The following is a 20,793-nucleotide window of genomic DNA, read 5'->3' as shown; positions in this document are numbered from 1 at the left end:
GGGACAAGAAAAATAAATATTACCACAATAGGGATTTTGTTCGTCAAGCATGGAACGAAATAGCGGAAGATTGTGGAACAGACAGTAAGTACAAAAAAGTAAAATAAATAGCTACAAGACTCCAAGAAATAAGTAACACAAACAACTTCGTTTATTTTCTAATTTTAATTGTGTGTAGATACTATTACAGTATTTTGATAATGAAATGACGTTCACAATAGTTACAGTATTTGATAATTTTGACATGAAATATTTCTGCATTAATGACTGTTGAAATAGTTTTTGGAGGCCTCTCTGACACTCCTCGCTCTTCTTGAAGCACTACTGTTTGCTCTGTCATTTTGGAAGCATGCTGCTAAAGCACTGTGTTCTGTTATGTCCTGGTCAATAGACAATTGAAGGGAAATGTCAGGCCCATCTTTATCGATTATTGTATTGTGCAAGACGCAGATGCACTGAATAATAATGTCTGCATGTTCTACAGAAGTTTCAATTTCCTTTCGGAGAAGACGCCACTTGCTGGCCACAATTCCGAAAGTGCGTTCCACCACCGTTCTAGCCCTCGATAGCCTCCTGTTAAATAACCTCTCTTCCTCAGTCAGTGACAGTCCAGGGAAAGGGCGCATTAAGTTTTCCAGTAGTGGAAAGGCTTCATCTCCAACCAACACTAATGGGGCTTTTACTGAAGTACCTGGTAGTTCTATCGGTGGAGGCCAGTTTTCAGTTTCGTTCAAAATATTATTGTACAAGTTACTTGCTCTAAATGTGCCACTATCTGATTGCTTGCCATAGCCTCCAATGTCAACTGCTATTAATCTGCAATTAGCATCGGCTACAGCTAGTAAAGCAAGCGAAAAATATTTTTTGTAATTGTAATACATTGTCCCAGAATGAGGTGGACATTTAACCCGAACATGCTTACCATCAATGGCGCCCACACAATTCGGAAAATTCCAGTTGGCATACATGTGTTTTGCAGCGGTTTGAAGCAGTGGTATAGTAGGAGAAGGCAGGTGTACAAGGCTCAGAATTTCACACATTGTGGCGCATGTTTCATGCACACATTGTGCGACTGTAGTTAGACCCATCCGAAACGACTGTGACAGTGCACGGAAAGACATCCCAACCGACAAATATCTGAAAAAGAATGAAATGAGCGTAATTGAAGGATGTGATAAGGACAAAAAATGTATTAAGTATACAGTGTACTTAATTATTTACGCATATTTCACGTCTATATTTTCAGGCGAGGTACTGAAGAATAAATGGAAGAACCTACGTGACACTTTCCGCTCTGAACTAAAAAAAAAAAAAAACTCGTGCTGAACGTTCAGGAAACGAAGGTGGCATACCGCCTTTCCAATTCAATTGGCCGTGGTACGAGCTAATGACCTTCCTGACTGACATAATGACGCCACGGAAGACGAAGACTAATGTTCATTACAGTAAAAGAACAGCATCGCAAGACGACGACGCACCCGACGACGTAACAGTTTCACCAGCTCTTACAGAGAGAGATGAAACCAACCAAGCCAGCTCTTCAAGACTGTCTGTAAGTTCAGAGGGTAGCGTTTCGATGCTTGCTCCCTCACCCACCCTACACACAAACCAAAACAAAAGATCCAAGAAATCGACACACTCTGAGTTGCTAAATATAGAGAAGCAAAAGTTGAAGCTAATTGAGCAACAAATGTCGAAATCAGAAACGCAAGATGACAGCTATGATTTTGTAGTGAGTTTGCTGCCAGCAATGCGCAAACTATCACCAGCAGCTCAGTTGAGAGCCAGGATAAAAATTCAGCAAGTTCGTTTGGAAGAATTGGAACAATCAACCACATCCACTGCACATTCGTTGATGTCACCTTATGCACCTGAAAATCCATTTGAATTCGTAATTGCTGGAAATCCGCAAAATGAAATAGTCATTTCTGAAATTCAACCTGATGACATTGTTATTTTAAGCCACCAAGATTCTGAAAACTTTGATACTTAAGTGAGTGAGCTGTGATGTATTTAACTTCTCATTGTCAACTACGTCAAAATTTATTAAAAGAAAGTTAGAATCTACCACTATTTGTAATTTTTTTATTATAAAATGATTACTGTAAACTTAATATTGTGTACTTACCTGATGGTGATCATAATTTTCTCTTCAGGGGTAATAGCCATTCTGAAATTTGTGTTTTTCTTCTGTAATCTATTTGAAACAGACGACACTATATAATCAAATGTCTCTGTACTCATTCCGAAATAATTCCAAAATTTATCCTCATCTTTTCTCAAGTCACTGTACAAATGATGAAATTCTCCTAAAGACCTCCTCTGCTTGTTGATTTCATGCACCCATTCACGACTGCGTTGAATTCTCAGAGCACTGTTTTCTAATAAAAAAGAATTTACTGGGTCGAGGAAACACGACATCGTGCCGAGACTGCTCAATTGCCGGCCAGATCGCGAGCGCGCTGTATCGTGTGCAATGTGAACGCTCCATCGCATTGCATCGCTTTGGCCATTATGGCTCGCATCGCAGCGCGTCGCGTCGCATCGCGTCACAGGCAGTGTAAACGTACACTTACTCACAGTGCCGTCACAATTACATCCGTACCACTTACAACGGGTACACGCTGTGGATCCAGCAGACTTTCCACAACGCGTCGCCTTCTGCATATGGTTCCTGCACCGTTGCATCGACACGCCCCTGTTTCCACGTCGAGTTCTGTTCACAGCTGAATGTAGGTTCACAAGGGATTGTCTTCTGAATGCTCGAAATAGCCATGTCTGGGCGGACGAAAACCCTCACGCCATGCATGTTCAGGGATTTCAAGATAGGTTTGGAATTAACGTGTGGGCAGATATTCTGGACGGTCATGTGAGTGGACCATACCTCCTTCCATCCAAGCTCACGGGTCCCGCATACTTAGCCTTCCTACGACACGTAATGGACCCGTTCTTGGAAGCTGTGCCATTGAATGTCCGTCAGGAAATGTGGTTTGAGCATGATGGAGCACCACCTCACTTTTCACTGGCTGTCCGGAGACATCTCAACAGACGGTATGGTGAAAGACGTATAGGCCGTGGTGGTCCAACCGCGTGGCGGCCACGATCGCCGGATTTAACTCCTATGGACTACTTCCTGTGGGGTCGTATGAAGAGCCTAATTTATGAGATACCTGTAGAGACAGGGGAAGATCTGCTGGCACGGGTTCTGTCGGCTGCACAAGACATTGAAGGGCCACCAGGTGGGATGGAGAGAGTGTACCAGAACATGCTTCGGAGGTACAATGTGTGTAACAACGTTGGTGGTCGCCACATCGAGCCGCTGTTGTAATGCATCGGTACGTTGCGGATGGTGCCATAGATGCTGGTTTCTTGTTGTTGTCGACTAATGTAAACCATAAGGTGTAAGTTGTAATGCAAATGCGTAAGTAATAACGGAACGAGTCAGTATTCTTTTCAAATTGATTGCAACAATTGTACTGGGTCACACTTAAGTACATTCCTCACGTGAGTGCCGATGAGACAGTCATCTGCATTGAAACTGTCGTAGAACGGAAACGATACGTTTGTGGACATGGGTTCCTATTGAAAATGTTATGTAGAAGTTTGTAACGGGAATTTCCGACCACCGTCTATAAGAAATATATGTCTATTACCTACATTGTTCTGAAGTTCTGATTTAAAGTGCTGGAAGAGAATGTTGGTGATCAAAACACTGCTCTTCGTACGGTGTAGCCGTAAAAGAGATGCATAGTCAGCACTTTGAAAGATGATCAACCCACCTAATGGCACAGTGATTAACTACAAACAATGTAAGAGCAGCTGCATGTTCGTACGTATTTTTGATAGATTGAAGTAGCAATGTTGACTGTCATGAAGATGAAAAAAGTTCGGCTGCTTTTAAAAGTTTCTTACTTTTTCCATGCAGAAGTAAATCTGACAAACGCACATTCAAGTCGCATTGGCAATATTTACACCGTGCACTACTAGGTTCCCCTGGCGCCTCTAAGAACCAAATCCTTTGTTCATCACTTAACCACTGTTTTCTAAAATGTCGTACATATCGCTTGACATTCTTTTCAGACATGTTCAGTCCGTCGCAAATACAAACGAAAAGTGCACTAGACACTAGTTGTTAAACACACAATAGCTCACTACAACACTGTACGCAGCCCCCAGTTACGATCGCTGGCAGTCGGCAGCAGCCGGGAGAATACGTGCCCCTGGTGATTTGCAGATGCTCGTTGCCAAAAGCGCAGCGTCCCGTTACCCAGTGTTATCTGCACTGTCGTCTCCTCTGTTGCTGAGCTCAGCTGTCTGTTTTCTGTTGCGCTACATTCGTTGTGATTTTTACGAAAATGAGTGACGATGCGCTTGCTGGCTCATCACGGTGGCTATCTCCTACTCCGTTTCTGAAAAGAAAACCTGTTATCAGGAGCTCATGGAAGCTCAGAACACAGGTTTCTGTTGCCTCCCCTCTGCCCGCAAACCCAGATGCCAAGTTACAATTCGCAGGAAGTACCGTACACTAACGTGTTGCGTTCACTATCCAGCATTCGCGGCATTAACACATACAGCAAAGCACATTTTTGTTACTGTGCTGCAGATGCCAGGGGCACGTATCGGATATTTAAAGACAGTTCGAATCCCGGTGGTGGATGGTACTTTCGCTGCGAGTATTTGGCCCGCCAGGGGAGGAGAGATGGCAGTTTAAACTTCCTGATCGCCAGTTTTTGCGCCGATGTCCTGCATTAAATTCAAAACCTCTTCACAATTTCTCATGAAGACAGGGCATATGACACAGTTGCTGGTGATTCATCCGTCGGATGGGGATGTTAACCTCGGCGACCCCATTATGCTTTTCGGGAGAATTACGCTATGTGCCAGTACCGAGTTTCAACCTCTCCCTCCTCATCCATAAAAACACAAACACGACACCACGCAACATCAATATCTCCTACGAACAAAAACGCGCTCGACACTTCGTCGGACATGGGCAATGGCAAACCACCTTCTCTCGGACCCTTCCCATGATGGCGTTTCAGGATTCCTGCTTCTGTTCCGTATGGAGGTTCGCGAGTATGGAACGCTCACTTACTGTTGTATCTTTGCTTACAACAGAACTTAGAGCCATTTGCCACCGCATTATGTTTGCTTTGCTGAGTTTGCCAGTCATTAGAGATGTTTGATACTGTTAGCTAAAAAATAGTCATGTACATTGCTCAATAGGAAGGAAATCTAAGGAGGTAATTTCAGTTCAGTTTTCGGTTATATCCTACAAGAATTTAATTTGAATGAGCAAATCAGAAATACAGCCCGTTTTTGTAACATACTGAGTGAAACCTGAAGAGTTTTAGTGAAATACATCCATGGCAGTGTCTTGCACGTGCACAAAGATTTGCATTCGTATTAATTTAATAAAAGCATTTTTTTAAATTAAATGAAACCAGAAAAATCCGTCAAAAAAGGCTCAGTTATAATAATATCCGTCAAAAAATCCGTCAACCGTCAAATTTGACGGGAAATCCGTCAAGCCGGCAACGCTGTTCGTGACGTTCCGTTCTATATCCCGCCAGCGACATATGAAACAGCTGCGTGCGTTAGTTCCAGTACGTCTGGCAGCTTAACAGTCGTTATTTCTCGGGCCAAGTCCCTTAAGTTGACCCCAGATCAGTTCTGTTGGGTTCATATTGCAATCGTACAGCGGCAAACGTAAAAATGCAGCAGTTGTATGGTGAGCTGGATACTGTGAAAATCATTGTTTCTCATGTTTCTACGGCACTTACCACTCTGGTTCGTGTGAGACTACATCTGTGGTATAAAACAGCGGACATAGTCCAAATAAAGAGTATTTAGTTTTTCATTTTTGCCCTTAAAATTAAATTGTTACGTTTTCTTAATTTAAGCAACATTTATCAGCAATCTTTCAAAAAATATTGTTAGTTAAGAATTTATATTTGAAATGAAAACAGGAATTTCGCGTGAAATACGTTACTAGAAACAACAAGACGCGCATTATTCGTAAGAAATGATGATAACGAGATGTAGATACTTCAAATTGAGCAAAAAAGCTGACTAAGGTGAGACTTGAACCAGTAATCCATGAATTCCACTTGGTTAATAATCTGCTCGGCTCTCCCCGTCGGAGGTTCGAGTCCTCCTTCGGGGAGTAAGTTAGGTCAAGTAGTGTGTAAGCCTAGGGACTGATGACTTCAGTAGTTTGGTCCCATAAAAATTACCACAAATTTCCAATAGTCTGCTACACTACCAATTCAGCTATACATCCATGTGTACATGATTTTCAACTGTATCAACTAGTCCATCGGAAAACTTCAAAGCCGTTTTTTTCTGTAAATTTATGAAAAACATTAAGAAAGACCCATTTCTCGGCACCTTTTGACCGTTTTCCACTACGGAACAAGAAGCAGTCTCAGCCATTTTCATACTGCGTATAACAGCGCGACAATCACAGCACAATAGTACAGAGACTGACTGTACACGATTTTTGAAATAAAACCTACACAGCTAAAGCCTGATTAAGAAAAACGTTGATGCCTGTCAATATATTAGACTATCTTAGTTTCATTTAACAGAACATACCAAAATTCACATAACATACCAAATTTATAAGTAGGACCTACTTCCAACAACGTAACAACACCATTGTACATGTGTTACGGCTTCTGACCAATCATTGCGTTTGTTTGCTTACATCAGGTTTATGCTTACTAGGAACAGAGTATAATGTCACACTTCTTGAAAGATTTAACAATAATGTGCTCTCTCACTCTAGACCATGACTGTTCTTCCCACTGACACACTTCTTTCATTATAGGTCGTTTTAAAGCTCCCTTCGGCCTGAATTCATGTTGGTTTCATCCATCATCCATTTGTTCCATTTCTCTCTCTCAAGTACACTTCAAATGGTTTATTTATCGAGACATCAAGAGGTTGCAATTGTGAAGTAACACAAGCTTGTTCCTGTCTCAGTTTCTCTTTCAGAGAATTCTTCAGATGACTACCAAACTGATCTAGCACAAGAAGAGAACTCTTCTTCAATAAAGCACCTTACCTTCTCTCCCACACTCTGTTAATCCATAATTTCATACCAGCCTCGTCCATACAACCCTTTTCATGTACGTGAAGAACAACACCTGGTGTCATTTCAGAAGGTTTCGGCATTGTTTGCTTGAAAATGATCATTGGTTAAGTTTAGTACCATCAGCACAACACGAAAGGACACCCAAACTTTTGACACCTTGCGGATTTCCCGGTTATTTTTCTTTGAATGTTGTTAAATGTAATATAGATGCAGTAATCTGAAATATATGGCACTTTAAATTTACCCTCTACACTCGGTTAAACTTGGGATCAGGAGCGCGAGCTCACGGTCAGTTGCGCACGTTTTGAGGCGCTTCTGCACAAGCGCGATTGGCCTGACTTAATTGCCTTATGGGTCAAATACATGTGGATCAGAGAATCAATGTGCACAGGTTGTGACGTGTACAGCTAGGCGTTACGACTCAACCAGAAGTCTATGCCAATGCCACCAGATTGTAGCACACTCCATTCGCTTGGCAGTTCGCGTAAATCCCATTGGGTGGTGGTCTACCGTATCTTCCTTCGTCGTCGGCGTTGTCGTTGTTGCCGTGAGGCACCGTTATACCAAGAGGAAAGGCGCGTCGATCTTAGAGCATGAGATATGATATGATAACCTTAAGCCATTGACAACACACAACGGTCACGGTAGCATCTGATTCCAAGATAGCTGCAGTAGTTAGAATGTACGAACTACCCCCTCTTGATCAGGTCCCCAAAACTTAACTCGTAACGAGATCCCTTCGAAGCAAATTGTCATAACGATCGTCTATAAAGGCTTCGTACAACGAGAAGAAATGTTACAGTTTATGGAATAATAACAGATACGACCAAACTGTCTTGTTTCTTCTGTTTTATTTAACATAACTTTGTTCACAGTTTTATTTCGCATTATAAAATTCACATCAGTCTTTCCATTGTGTGCCAGCCTAGTCCGCTGTAACTAGCTCTGACGTCATAATTATTGCGCAATACTTTAAAAATCAAGTAAATAACCTGAAACGTTTCTAGCATGTCAGGAGTAATACTAAATCAATATGTGTTGAATATCAGTTCAATAACTTTAACCATTTTCGAAATTTGGATGTTTTTCTGTAAAAATCATTGGCGCAACAGAAAAGAGCTAGAAACTTAAAAATTTATATTTAGATTCCTTTTGCATAATAATTTAGTAGAAACAGTATTCTGGATCTCACAAATTAAAATTTTAGTTGAAATTAATGATTTTCTGGTTTTTGTCTTAGAAATTAAGGAAGCAAGATAGATTAAGTAGGCGAATAAATAAAGCCAGGATGTTTAAATTTAAGTAGAAGGGAGATCCGCTATAATCATAAAAATGTGAGAAGTTTCAACAGAATAACTATAAAACTATAGCTATAGCGTATCTCCAAAGAGAAAGTTCAGAGCTCGTCTACTGCGTGTAGTGAAATTAAATTAATTCTCTCGCCCAAAATATTTGACTTAGCCACGTCAGACTTTTATTATGATTACTTACTTGTGTGCTGATTGCACAATTAAATTGAAAGCTTCATCGGCCATCAGCAAAGGAAGCAATGATTTATTCGATAACTTAAAGTGGTGCATTACTGGCCCAGCGGCTAGTCGGGAGAGCAGATTTGATCAGGCGTTCCCTTAGTCGTCCGCACCGCGGCTTTATATGCAAGAACGCTGCGCGAGAAAAAAGAAGGCCCCAGTTCTCTCCAGACGCTGAATAGCACAGCGCCTGTGCCGGGAGTCGCGTCGCGTAGCGTCGGAATCATTGCTATAAACAGCCTCGGATGCCGTAATAAGTTACTCGGGATACGCGTAACCATGAAATCGTTTTCGAGTGATTTGTTAATTCTGGGATGACTTTAATGATCTATCTTCAGTTTGCGTATGTCGTATTTTCACGTGCCGCCGCAGGACAGACATTCTACCATTATTTAGCGTGGCGTTTGATGAGCATTATCATCAAATTATGGCGAGCATTCACTTAAACATTTAATTTGAACAGTTATAGTGGCATCAGCGCATTAGACTCTGAACTGCTCTGGTAGTTGGATTGTGTGGATTCTTTTTGGTTTGTGACTTTCAGAATATAGTGAACATTTTAGAGAGAATCGTTTTTGATTATGAATCCCAGACAATCTCCTAATTCCTCAGAGCTATAAGCTGTAGCTATAAATGTATTTCTCAGATGAAGTGGGCACTAGGAATTCTAATTACAGACTTCACGTTTTGCAAATCACTTTCTGGTTGCCAATATTGTAGTTGGGGAGCCAGTGTCGAGAACGGCAAACAGCATAAATACATACAAAACATTTATTCTATTATTCCACCCGCCGCCCCACACTTTGATGGACAGTTTTGGTTGCTTGACACCAACAGTCAATGATAATGATACAGTTTTTCTCCTTTTCATAAATTGAAGCCCGCTCTCCGCAATATAATTAAAAAAAAAAAACAAAAAAAAAAACGGTCTCACTACCGCGTCCCTCGTGAGATGCGTATAGATTTATCCCGGAATTGACCGCCCTGTAGGTGTACCCAATTTTACCTTTTCTTATAGGATCGGCTACCTTACTCATTAATTTACCACATATTTCCAATAACACTAAACAGGTATCGCCGTTATATTTTAATTGTATTCAAAAGCATGTTATTATTATGAGCGACCAAATCGTAACAAATCGCGTGGCATGCGTTTTTAACGATAGCTTTACACTCGCCCAGCCTTTATTCAGGCAATATTATATATAAATATACAGACAGGACCGAAAGTTGATCTCTCTACCGTAACCAATAGAGGCAAATACGCTATTCAAGTTCCGTTACATCTATCTTGACCCGTATTGTTATAGTAGCACACCCATTAGATATGCTGATTCATTCGATATACAGTAAATTTAAATTGGACATCAGTATACGGTATAGTTATACTACAGAAACATCTATTTTGTGGGCTTCTGACAGAGTTACAGTATATTAAGTTTTGGATTTTATCATACAGTAATCCTTTTGTATTCCTAACAGGAGATTGCACCTGTTTAGTTGCTTTCATTTGCCTGCAGTCAGGTGACTATGTTAGTATACATCATGGCGTTACTACCTGAATTGAATCATTTCCATAAATAGCAGTTTGTGTTGTAGTTGGTTGGGTTACTGTGTTGGTGACAATACGGACAGGAAACAGTGAGTCGACTTTCGTGTGCAGTGTGACGATGAACTCTGTTGCATTGATTTTAAGAGCTAACAGAAAACTAAATTCCCTCCCTCCCCCCTCCTCCCCCGCGCCAGACCAGATTTCTTGGCTGAGAATGTTATAGAATCAAATAAGCGTGACTACAAGCGAACATTTGACAAAGAAGTGTACAATAAGCGTAAGTGTTCGTGTGAGTACAGCGTTAAGACAGGCGTTGTATTATTTCCCATGTCTGATTTTCAGCCCAGAAATTAAACACACATGAAGGGATCCTGTACAGTTGTCTGAAAAAATAAAACACGCACGAAAATTCCCACTTACACAACAACGCGAACATTGAACTCTCAGTGCTTGGAAAAGTGAACATCAGTACTCAGCTTGACGGCGTATGCAGCGTCTGTCAGGAAACATAACGTGCAAGTGGACAGGAATAGATATATCCTCTCCAGGATAACATATTGCATAAAACTTTGCGGGGCGTTAGAGTTAGCTTTACGTGGTCACGATGAAAGGGAAGATTCAGAAAACCCAGGAGTGGTTTCGTGGGCTTATAAATTTAGTAAGTGCTATTGACGGTTCAATGAAGAACACTTAGAAACTGCAACTGGGTTTGAAGGTACATGCAAAACAGTTCAAAATGAGCTTCTGAATTGTATGCTAAGCGTATTCAGAGAAATAATAACGCAATAACTTTTATGTGAGCATTATTTGGCTATAATGGCGGACGAAACAACAGATGCGTCTACCATACAACAATTGGTGATTGTGTAAAGGTACGAACATCATGACTCGATTGTGGAGACGTTTTGGGGTTTCATTAACCCTGACGCACACGATGCCGTGACATTATTTAGGGCGATAAATTATGACTCGAAAAAGCATGCAGATGGAAAGAAGGAAAAGGTGATCGCACAATACTATGATGAAGCTGCTGTTGTGAGTGGAGGCATTAACGGTGTTCAGGCAAGTATTACGCACGTAATTCCTACGGCTTATACGTTCACTGCTATGCTCTCATCAATTTAATCTGGTCCTGCAAAAAGCTGCATCTATAAACAAATCTGTTAGAATAATTTTTCTAATCTCTCCGTCATGCCAGCTTTTCTCCGGTCGTCACACAGAACACGCGTGCTAGGCAGTGTCGTGCAGACTAGACTACCACGGCTAGCAGCTACAAGGTGGGTGTTTAACATTCGGACAGCCAACACAGTTAAAGAGGGCGAGGAAAGTCGGACGGAGTGTTTAGAAGAAATTACCTTCTCTGATCGCGCAGATGACAAAACCAGACAAAAAAGTTACGGCCTCCTCTCCAATTTGAAAGATCCCGAGTTCTTATATTGGCTACAATTTTTTCGTAGGATCATGCCACATGTAAACATACTCTCTAGGAAGCTACAACATTGGCAACTTGAAGCTATGACCGCTAGACAATATTTATTGGAGTTTAAAGATTTAATTGCAGGACTAAGAAATACTACCATTGAAGAAATTTCGTCATCTTGTGAAGAACAAATTCAGAAGAAAAGAAAATCAGAAATAAAGTAGAAGATGCGAAGGAAGTTTGTGACGCCATAATAAGTCATATGAACGCAAGATTTTCGTTGACGAATCACTTCGTGGCTTCAAACTTCTTAGATGTGAGCTCATTTACTCTATTTTCGACAAATTTTCCTGGGAAAGAACTTGACATTGCTGGTGAAACGTACCCACGGTCACCGAAGGCGCAATTTTTTTTCCTTTATTGAGTTTCGATTCCCCCTAAAGGGGGCGGGCTGGCAGCAGCTTATTACGCCGCTCTTCAGCCTACAGAATTTGTTTTAAAAAGATGAAGATAATAAAAAAATAATACAGTTGGCGATAAAATCGGTGACTTAAAGATAAAATGGCAGAAAATTCTGGAGCTTAAAACATAAAACACAGGGTGGATGATGCTAATAAAATACACAGGAAGCAGAAAAATAATACACAGACAATTAAAAAACACGGCGACAGTCTGGGTTCTGTTCGCAAGAGATAGAAAAAGCACACCCAGCAACAGCATGATTTCTGTTCGCAACACTGTGGAAGGACGCACAACACTGAACACTCACTTAAACACTGTACTAAAAGTTGGCACAAATATGACATACCACACCCGAGAGCAGGTGGGGGGAAACTGGTCAGATGACGGGAAAAAGGGGGGAGGAGAAGGAGAGGAAAAGTGAAGGGGGAGAGGGGAAAGGAGCCAATGGAAGAGGAGGATCCATAAGAGGGGTGGGGGCTGCTGAGCAGACATGCCAGGGAGTGGGGAAGGCAGAGGAGGGGAGTAGAAAAGGACTCGGGGGGAGAAAGGAGATAGGGAGAGGATAGGTGGGGAGAAAACACAGGATGGAAGGGTGGAGGAAGAGGGAGCCCAGGGAAAGGACGGAGGAAAGGAGGGGGGGTGAGGATCAGAGTTGATAGGAAGGATAAATGGAGGGAGAGAGGGCATCATCTGGGAGGGGGAGTTGATGGAAGCCACCTTGGGAAAGGAGATGTAGGGTGTAGAGATGGTGGGTAGGGGGGACACAACGGTGAAGACGTGGCAGGGGGCGGGGATGGGAGAGGAGCAACCAGGGGGTGAGGGGGTTCAAGACGGCGGGAGGTGTAGAGGATGCGGATATGTTCGAGGAATAGGAGCAGATGGGGGAAAGGAATGAGATCATAGAGGATCCGCGTGGGGGACGGGAGGCGTATACGGAAGACGAGGCGGAGTGCATGATGCTCAAGGATCTGGAGGGACTTATAGAATTTGGGGGGGGGGGCAGATATCCAGGCAGGACTGGCATAACAGAGGATGGGACGGATTAAGGATGTGTAGGTGTGGAGGATGGTAGAGGGGTGCAACCCCCATGTCCGGCCAGAGAGGAGTTTGAGGAGTCGGAGGCGGTTGTGGCCTTTGGATTGGATGGAGCGGAGATGAGGGATCCAGGTGAGGTGACGATCAATGGTGAGGCCAAGGTAGGTGAGGGTGGGGGTGAGGCGGACAGGACGGGCGCAGACAGTAAGGGAGAAATCCAGGAGCCGGAAGGAGCGAGTGGTACGACCTATGATGATGGCCTGGGTCTTGGAAGGGTTGAGTTTCAGGAGCCACTGGTTACACCATGCAGCAAAAAGGTCAAGGTGATTCTGGAGAAGGCGTTGGGACCGGTGGAGGGTAGGAGCAAGGGCGAGGAATGCGGTGTCATCAGCATATTGCAAGAGGTGTACTGGAGGGGGGCTTGGTGCGTATCTGCCGTGTACAGGAGGTAGAGGAGAGGGGAGAGGACAGAGCCCTGCGGCACACCTGCAGAGGGGTAGAAGGTGTGGGAATTGGCATTATGGATGGTAACATAGGAGGGGCGGTGGGAGAGGAAGGAGGCCACCAGACGGATGTAGTTGACAGGAAGGGCGTAGGTTTGGAGTTTAAACAGGAGACCGGGATGTCAGACACGGTCGTAGGCCTTTTCGAGGTCAAGGGAGACAAAAATGGCGGAGCGACAGGAGTTAAGCTGGAGGGAGAGGAGATGAGTGAGGCGGAGGAGTTGGTCATCAGCAGAGAAGGAAGGTCGAAAGCCACATTGGGTGTTTGGTAGAAGGTGGTTTTGGTGGAGGTGGTGATGGATGCGCCAGGAAAGGATGGATTCCAAGAGCTTGCTGAACACTGATGCGAGACAGATAGGACGATAGGAAGAGGCATCCGATGGAGGCTTGTTGGGTTTGGAGAACATCAGGATATGGGAGGTTTTCCACAGGTCGGGATAGAAGCCAGTGGCAAGGATGACAATGTAGAGGGTGGCAAGGATTGAAAGGAAGTTGGGAGGGCAGTGTTTGAGGTGGCGGTAGGTAATGCAGTCGTGGCCGGGAGCAGTGTTGCGTTTAGTGCGGAGTGTGAGGCTGATGTCCTGTGTAGTGATGGGAGTGTTAAGTGCAGATGGTGGGGTGTGGCCCAAGTACTGGAAGCTAGGAGCAAGGGGAGGAACAGAGGTATTCGTACGGTCCATGACATCAGGGAAGAGGGAATAATCAAAGTGGGGATCATCTGGGATGGAAAAAACATCAGAGAGGTGGGAGGCAAAGTGGTTGGCCTTACTGAGGTTGTCAGGAAAGGGACGGTCATTAAGGAGGAGAGGGTACTGGGGGGTGGGGCGGTTCCCAGTAAGGCGGTGGAAAGCAGACCAATACTTGGAAGAGTTTATGGGGAGCGTGGTGTTGAGTTGTGTACATGTCTGGCGCCAGGCACGGCGTTTCTTCGCAGTAAGCAGGTTGCGGATGTGTCGTTGTAATTGCCAGTGGCGGGTAATTGTATCCCGGTCACGAGTGCGGACAAAAGAGCGGTAGAGGCGGCGGGACTCTCGAAGGAGAACGACGGCCTGTGGAGGCAGGGCGGGGCGGTGAGGGTGGATGGCTTTGGTGGGGATATGGGTGGCGACGGTGTCAGACAAAGTCTGGTGCAGGAAGGCAGCAGTGCGAGAGATGTCATCAGGAGATTGGAGGGTAAGGTCGTGGCCGTCAACCTGGGTGTGAATGGAGTCCCGGTAGGCATCCCAGTTGGCACGGGAGTAATCATGGACAAGTTTAGGAGGGACGTCAGGGCGAGGAGTGTTGCGGGGATGGCGACCATTAGAGATAGTGAGGAGGTCAAGGACATCTGCGTTGATGCGCCCAAGGAGGTTGGGAGAGGCAAGGACCACATCAGGAGTGGTGTTCGATTCGGGTCGGGTGTGCTGAGGCAGGGGAACCAGGTCTCCCTGGAGAGTGGTGAGAAACTGATGCCACCGTTGGAGGTCAGCAGGATCACGACTGTGGATACTGAGGTCGGCGGCAATCACGTAGCTGGAGAAGGTGCGGTCAATGTGGGCCAGGAAATCGTACGGGATGGGGGTGCGTGGGCGGACATAAATGGTGGCACAGGTGATGGTAAGGGTGGGGAAGAAGAGGCTGAGGGTGAGATGCTCGGCAGGATTGTTAAGGAGAGGTTGGGACAGGACAGGGAGGTGCTTGAGGTGGCCTATAGCAAATCCGCCACGCGCCAGAGGGTACGAGTTATCGGTGCGGTGTAGGGTGTAAGGAGCCGTGGAGACGGAGATACGTGGGAAGGCGCAACTGAGAACAGATCTATAAGTACTCTACAACAGAAAGACTTTCAACGCGCAGGTGGCGCTGTTGCAATGCTGCAGCTTCTACTAGACAATGACTAGGATCCAGACACATTTCATTTCAGCAGTTATGTGAACTGACGATAATTATAACAGCTGCTCTTACAATAGTTGAAGCTGAACGTTGTTTCTCAATAATGAAAAGGATAAAAACCTTTCTTCGAAACACAGTGACAGAGAACAGGCTTTAGGCATTGGCAATGCTTGTAATTGAGAAAAAAATTTGTGAATCATACTAAAGACTTCAGTCATGGATTGATCGAGACATTTGCGCGATTGGAAAACAGACGCATGGATTTTATTTATAAATAGGTAACGTCAGTCATGTTGCTGTATAGTTTAATGTGTACCTAGAGTGCAGCATACGTGTATTAACTTTTGTGCGGACTATATGGAGGGATAGGACACTTCATAATAAGAGATTGTGGTGTCACCGCCAGACGCCACACTTGCTGGGTGGTAGCCTTTGGATCGGCCGCGGTCCGTTGGTGTGCGTCGGACCCGCGTGTCGCCACTGTCAGTGGTTGCGGACCGGGCGCCGCCGCGCGGCGGGTCTGGGGAGACTTCCTGGCGCTCGCCCCAGTTGTGCAGCCGACGTTGCTAGCGATGGTTCACTGACAAATTACGCTCTCATTTGCCGAGACGATAGTTAGCATAGCATTCAGCTACGTCATTTGCTACGACCTAGCAAGGCGCCATTACCTGTTACTATTGATGCTGTAAAACATGTACCGTCAAGAGCTATGTTCACCAATTATGGATTAAAGTTAAGTATTCCAACAGCTACGACCTTTTTTGCTAAAGTCTAACTTCCTTGTTCAGTTCCAGACCTCACGCCAGCCTGCGTGAGCTTAAACGCGTGCCTTTCGGCTTCCTGTCATAGTGGGTTGGCTGTCTTGCCAATCCACAACAGAGATTCTGCCATTTTCCTGCTTCAGAAACTGAGACTTGGTGAGTAATAAAACTTCAGCAATATTAATATGTAGCTGAGGAGTCGGAAAGTAATGAAAGCTTATACATTATTTTGTTCTTGCTCTAAACTCTACTTAATTATGTACAAAACAACAAAATTTCACAGAAGCGAGTCTTTCTTTCGTCAGACAAGTTATGTGTATTATTATTATTGACAGTGTCTGCAGTTGTATTTGTTCATAATAATAATTGTTATACACCAGATGCTATTTAATACATTCAGGTTGATCTGATTCTAAAAAAAACCACTGGTTTTCTTTCGGTGAATAATAAAGCGATGGAAAGAATATTTTCTCTTCATACTCTTGTGGCATTTTCTGAGGTACAGTGTTTTGGTTTTGGTTCGCAAGCTAGGTTCATGACGCCGCTTCATAAACCTATAGCACCAACCAACTCCACCCTTAAAGACTGTTAAGTTCCACTGTAGCACTAGCTTACGAGCCTGTAAATATTTGAATAATTTTTGTATTAATTCCAATGGTATTTTTGGCGGGGTCCTTGAATCAAATGGTTCAAAAGGCTCTGAGCACTATGGGACTCAACTTCTGAGGTCATCAGTCCCCTAGAACTACTTAAACCTGACTAACCTAAGGATATCACACACATCCATGCCCGAGGCAGGATTCGAACCTGCGATCATAGCGGTCGCACGGTTCCAGACGTAGCGCCTAGAACCGCTAGGCCACTCCGGCCACCGTCCTTGAATCCATTACAATATGTTACTTTAGTTTGCCATTCTGCATTCTAATCCTCTATTTGCACATTTAGTCTTCATTTTTTTTATTTCTTCATAATCGCGAATGGTTTTTTCTTGATGGAGTGCCGAAATGCTGCTCGGCTGTTCTGTTTCTATGTTCTTCTGCATATGCTATTAGTTTAAATTGATGGTGCGCATCGTATGAATACCTTTTTTTTCCATTACGAAACTCGCTGCTAACGAAATTCGTACTGTTACCGATATCACAAACCACTTTCAGTTCAAGTTCACTGGCACCGTAGGTTGCAATGGCACATCATAGGCTAGACAGTGTTCTGGGTTTTTGATGGCGGGGCTGGAGGAGGACAGTGATAACTTGGAAATACCCACAACTCATGTTCGTCGCATCGGTGCGCTGCTGCTGTCAGTTGAATCCAATGTTGCCAGATAGGTGTAGGTTTCCCGCACCATCAAATGTGTGGCCAGTTTAAAGACTGGCGAGAATGTTAAATCAAACACTGGACTTCTTATATTAATTTCGAATATAAGACACACTTGAATTTTGGAAGCAATTTGAAAAAAAAGTGCGTTCTCTAGTCCGTAAAATATGGTATATTGGCTAAAAATTATCTCGTCATGATTGTATTTGTGTACCCGAGCTAGAAATAACGCTGGTGTTGTCCGCAATGAAAGAAAATCGAGAACGCACATCCCCTCTGACGTCTCGCTCCCCGCGGGACACTGTGGCCATGCGTGCTTCCAGGAAAGTAATCTCGATTTGACCCAAATGTTTGGTGTTTTCGACGTCTTGTTCGCGGTAGGCAGTTCCAGTGATGGGAAGGCTATGTAAAGACGATGGAGAAGTGAGCGTGGCGGCTTATCGGTACAGCATATGCAACGAGCCCCGCGCTGTCAGAGACTCGCAGCCACATTGGCCAATTCTCGAGCAGAACGATGGTTACTAGTTTTCGATTGAAAATAGTTATACTGTGATAACATTGTGAGTGCATCCCAATGCAGTATTTTTAAAGCACTGGAAATAATAGATCATGGATATAAATGTGCGTATTTTTTTGCGAACGTTTGTGGAATAGATTCGTTATAATTCTACTAAGTAATTCAGATTTTACGTCTTACAAAATGTCACATGTGTCTTCTTCACACATTCTGTTCCACTCTGGCCTGTTGTGTGTTATTTCCATATATTAACGAACTTGTGCTACAGAGAGAGGTTACTAAAACAAAGAGTAGGAAAACCTGAACGCTCTCAACGCAAGGCAGCCATTCGTTTGAATCATCAGCTATTAGTTTGATTCAGTAAAGGGTGCTCCAAAATTCACGAAAGTAGTAGTTTCGATAGAAAACACAGGTTTATCATTAAAAATTGTATTTTTTATTGATTTATAAAGCGTACAGTACACCGAATAGACATTGGGTAAATGGCTTCCAGCAGCGAGCACCATTAACTGTTACTGTCTTACCTGCTGCGTATTCGGTGAAGAATGGTCCAATGATGCCTCCAGCCCAAAATCCTCACTAACGTGTGACACGTTAGGGGTGCATCGGTTTCAACAATCACTCGAGGATTTTCTGAATCACAAATGCGACAATTTTGTTGATAAACAAAGTCATCAGGATGAAAGTGAGCGCCATTGCTGAAGGTGAATTTGTTCGAAAAATCTGCATCCACTTGTTTCACACTTCACTCAAAAAGCTCGATTCGCTGTGTATGCTCAGTACACTTGAGTTTCGAGTCAACCGACCCTGGTATGCAAGAAGACGCAAATCTTTCTTGAGAACAGCTGTAGCTAATCGAAATTCCAATTCTTTACTCTGGTTTCGGATTGATATCTCTCGACTCTGAGAATCAGTAGCACCCTCACGAACTATTTCGATGTTTTATGTTGAACGGTCTGTTGAAGTACGGCCTGAGTGTTTAAGGCCATTAACTGATCCATTCACCCTATTTTTTAAAATTTCTCGCTTCCCATGAAGCTGAATCACTGTTCCGACCATATTTTATACAATAATTGCGAACTGTAGCTGCACAACCTTCATTATTTTGAAAATATTGCTCAACAATGAAAACGCGTCGTTCTTTCGTGTATTGCTCAATTTTTAATTACCCTGAACTGTCAGCTTTTCTTTTTGTTGGCAAGACTTTACCGCACAAATGGAAAAAAATACAAATCTTGCTTGAATTTTGGGCCACCCTTCATTTGAGATTCGTCGATCCCTCTATTTTTGCATATGGCTCCTTTTGCTAATTTTGAATTCGGGCACAGTATGCCTTTAGTGTGTTTGCCTATCATGTTTCAAAAACATTTATAAATTTTCCATGTATACTTTATGTTTAATCCACTCAGATACGGTACGGCAGTGTGTTCATTCTCTTCCGCCAAATTCGCAATATTGGGTTTCCAACTTCCACCAATAAGCGCAACATAAATCGTACTGACCTACGTGCGTCGCGAATCTGCGCTGTATAGCATAATCGTATGGAACGTCTTGCAAAATTTTGTTCTATCCAGAGGTCTAAACTTTCTAATGCGAAGCGTTACACTTCTTAACGTGAGATGGATTAATTACGAGACAGTCTATACAAGTCAGCGCTTTTAAGTGCTGTTAGTTCTGATTTCCCAGTAATTCCAGTAACGGAAGAAACCAGATTACACTTTCTCCTCAGTGACAAGAATAACAACACACTACTTCAGTGGATCGTCTAACTGTGGACCAAATCAAGGGTTCGTACGGTCCGAGGCTCAGCCGTATTTCTTATATGCATCAAGCAATTAAAAGCCGAATCCATAAACGGCAACTAAGGTTACGAGCTTAGCCCGCCCGGTTAGCCGTCCGGTCTATCACACGGCTTTCCGGAGTGGGAAGTAGCGCCTGGTCCCCGGCACGAATCCGCCCGGCTGCCTTGTGTCGAGGTCCAGTGAACCGGCCAGTCTGTGGATGGTTTTTAGGCGGTTTTCCATCTGCCTCGGCGAATGCGAGCTGGTTCCCCTCAACTACGCTATGTCGGCGATTGCTGCGCAAACAAGTTCTCCACGTACGCGTTCACCTACATTACTCTACCACGCAAACGTAGGGGTTACACTCGTCTGGTGTGAAGTTGTGTCCACACTAGCGCGCTGCGCGGCTCGTGCGCATTGAATTCGTCATACACTACTGGCCATTAAAATTGCTACACCACAAAGAAGTGCTACAGACGCGAAATTTAACCGATTGGAAAAAGATGCTGTGATATGCAAGTGATTAGCTTTTCAGAGCATTCACACAATGTTGGCGCCGGTGGCGACACCTACAACGTGCTGACATGAGGCAAGTTTCCGATCGATTTCTCATACACAAACAGCAGTTGACCGGCGTTGCCTGGTGAAACGTTGTGATGTCTCCTGTAAGGAGGAGAAATGCGTACCATCACGTTTCCGACTTTGATAAAGGTCGGATTGTAGCCTATCGCGATTGCGGTTTATCGTATCGCGACATTGCTACTCGCTTTGGTCGAGATCCAATGACTGTTAGCAGAATATGGAATAGGTGGGTTCAGGAGGGTAATACGGAACGCCATGATGGATCCCAACGGCCTCGTATCACTAGCAGTCGAGATGACAGGCATCTTATTCGCATGGCTGTAACGGATCGTGCAGCCACGTCTCGATCCCTGAGTCAACAGATGGGGA

At 43.9% G+C, this 20,793-nt stretch overlaps 1 protein-coding gene across 2 annotated transcripts in view; it reads right to left on the bottom strand.

Moving 5' to 3' along the window:
* Window positions 1–231: 231 nt before the first annotated feature.
* Window positions 232–20,793, bottom strand: part of LOC126094462 (uncharacterized) — a 28,704-nt gene continuing 8,142 nt past the window's right edge. The window contains exons 2-3 of one of the 2 annotated variants that reach the window (XR_007521841.1): window positions 923–1,137; window positions 232–816 (exon numbers count right to left, since the gene is read on the bottom strand). Coding sequence is in view for 1 of the 2 variants with exons in the window: in XM_049908845.1 (XP_049764802.1) it covers window positions 261–1,137 (877 nt within the window). In the remaining variant the exon portion in view is untranslated. Of the gene's footprint in view, window positions 1,138–20,793 lie in introns of both variants that reach the window. The other variant, XM_049908845.1, reaches the window with a different exon arrangement.

Source organism: Schistocerca cancellata, chromosome 8 (genome assembly GCF_023864275.1).
Source record: "Schistocerca cancellata isolate TAMUIC-IGC-003103 chromosome 8, iqSchCanc2.1, whole genome shotgun sequence".
Classification (NCBI taxonomy): Eukaryota; Metazoa; Arthropoda; class Insecta; order Orthoptera; family Acrididae; genus Schistocerca; species Schistocerca cancellata.
The sequence above is the reverse complement of the archived record's forward strand: the minus strand, read 5'-3'. Positions and strand labels throughout refer to the sequence as shown.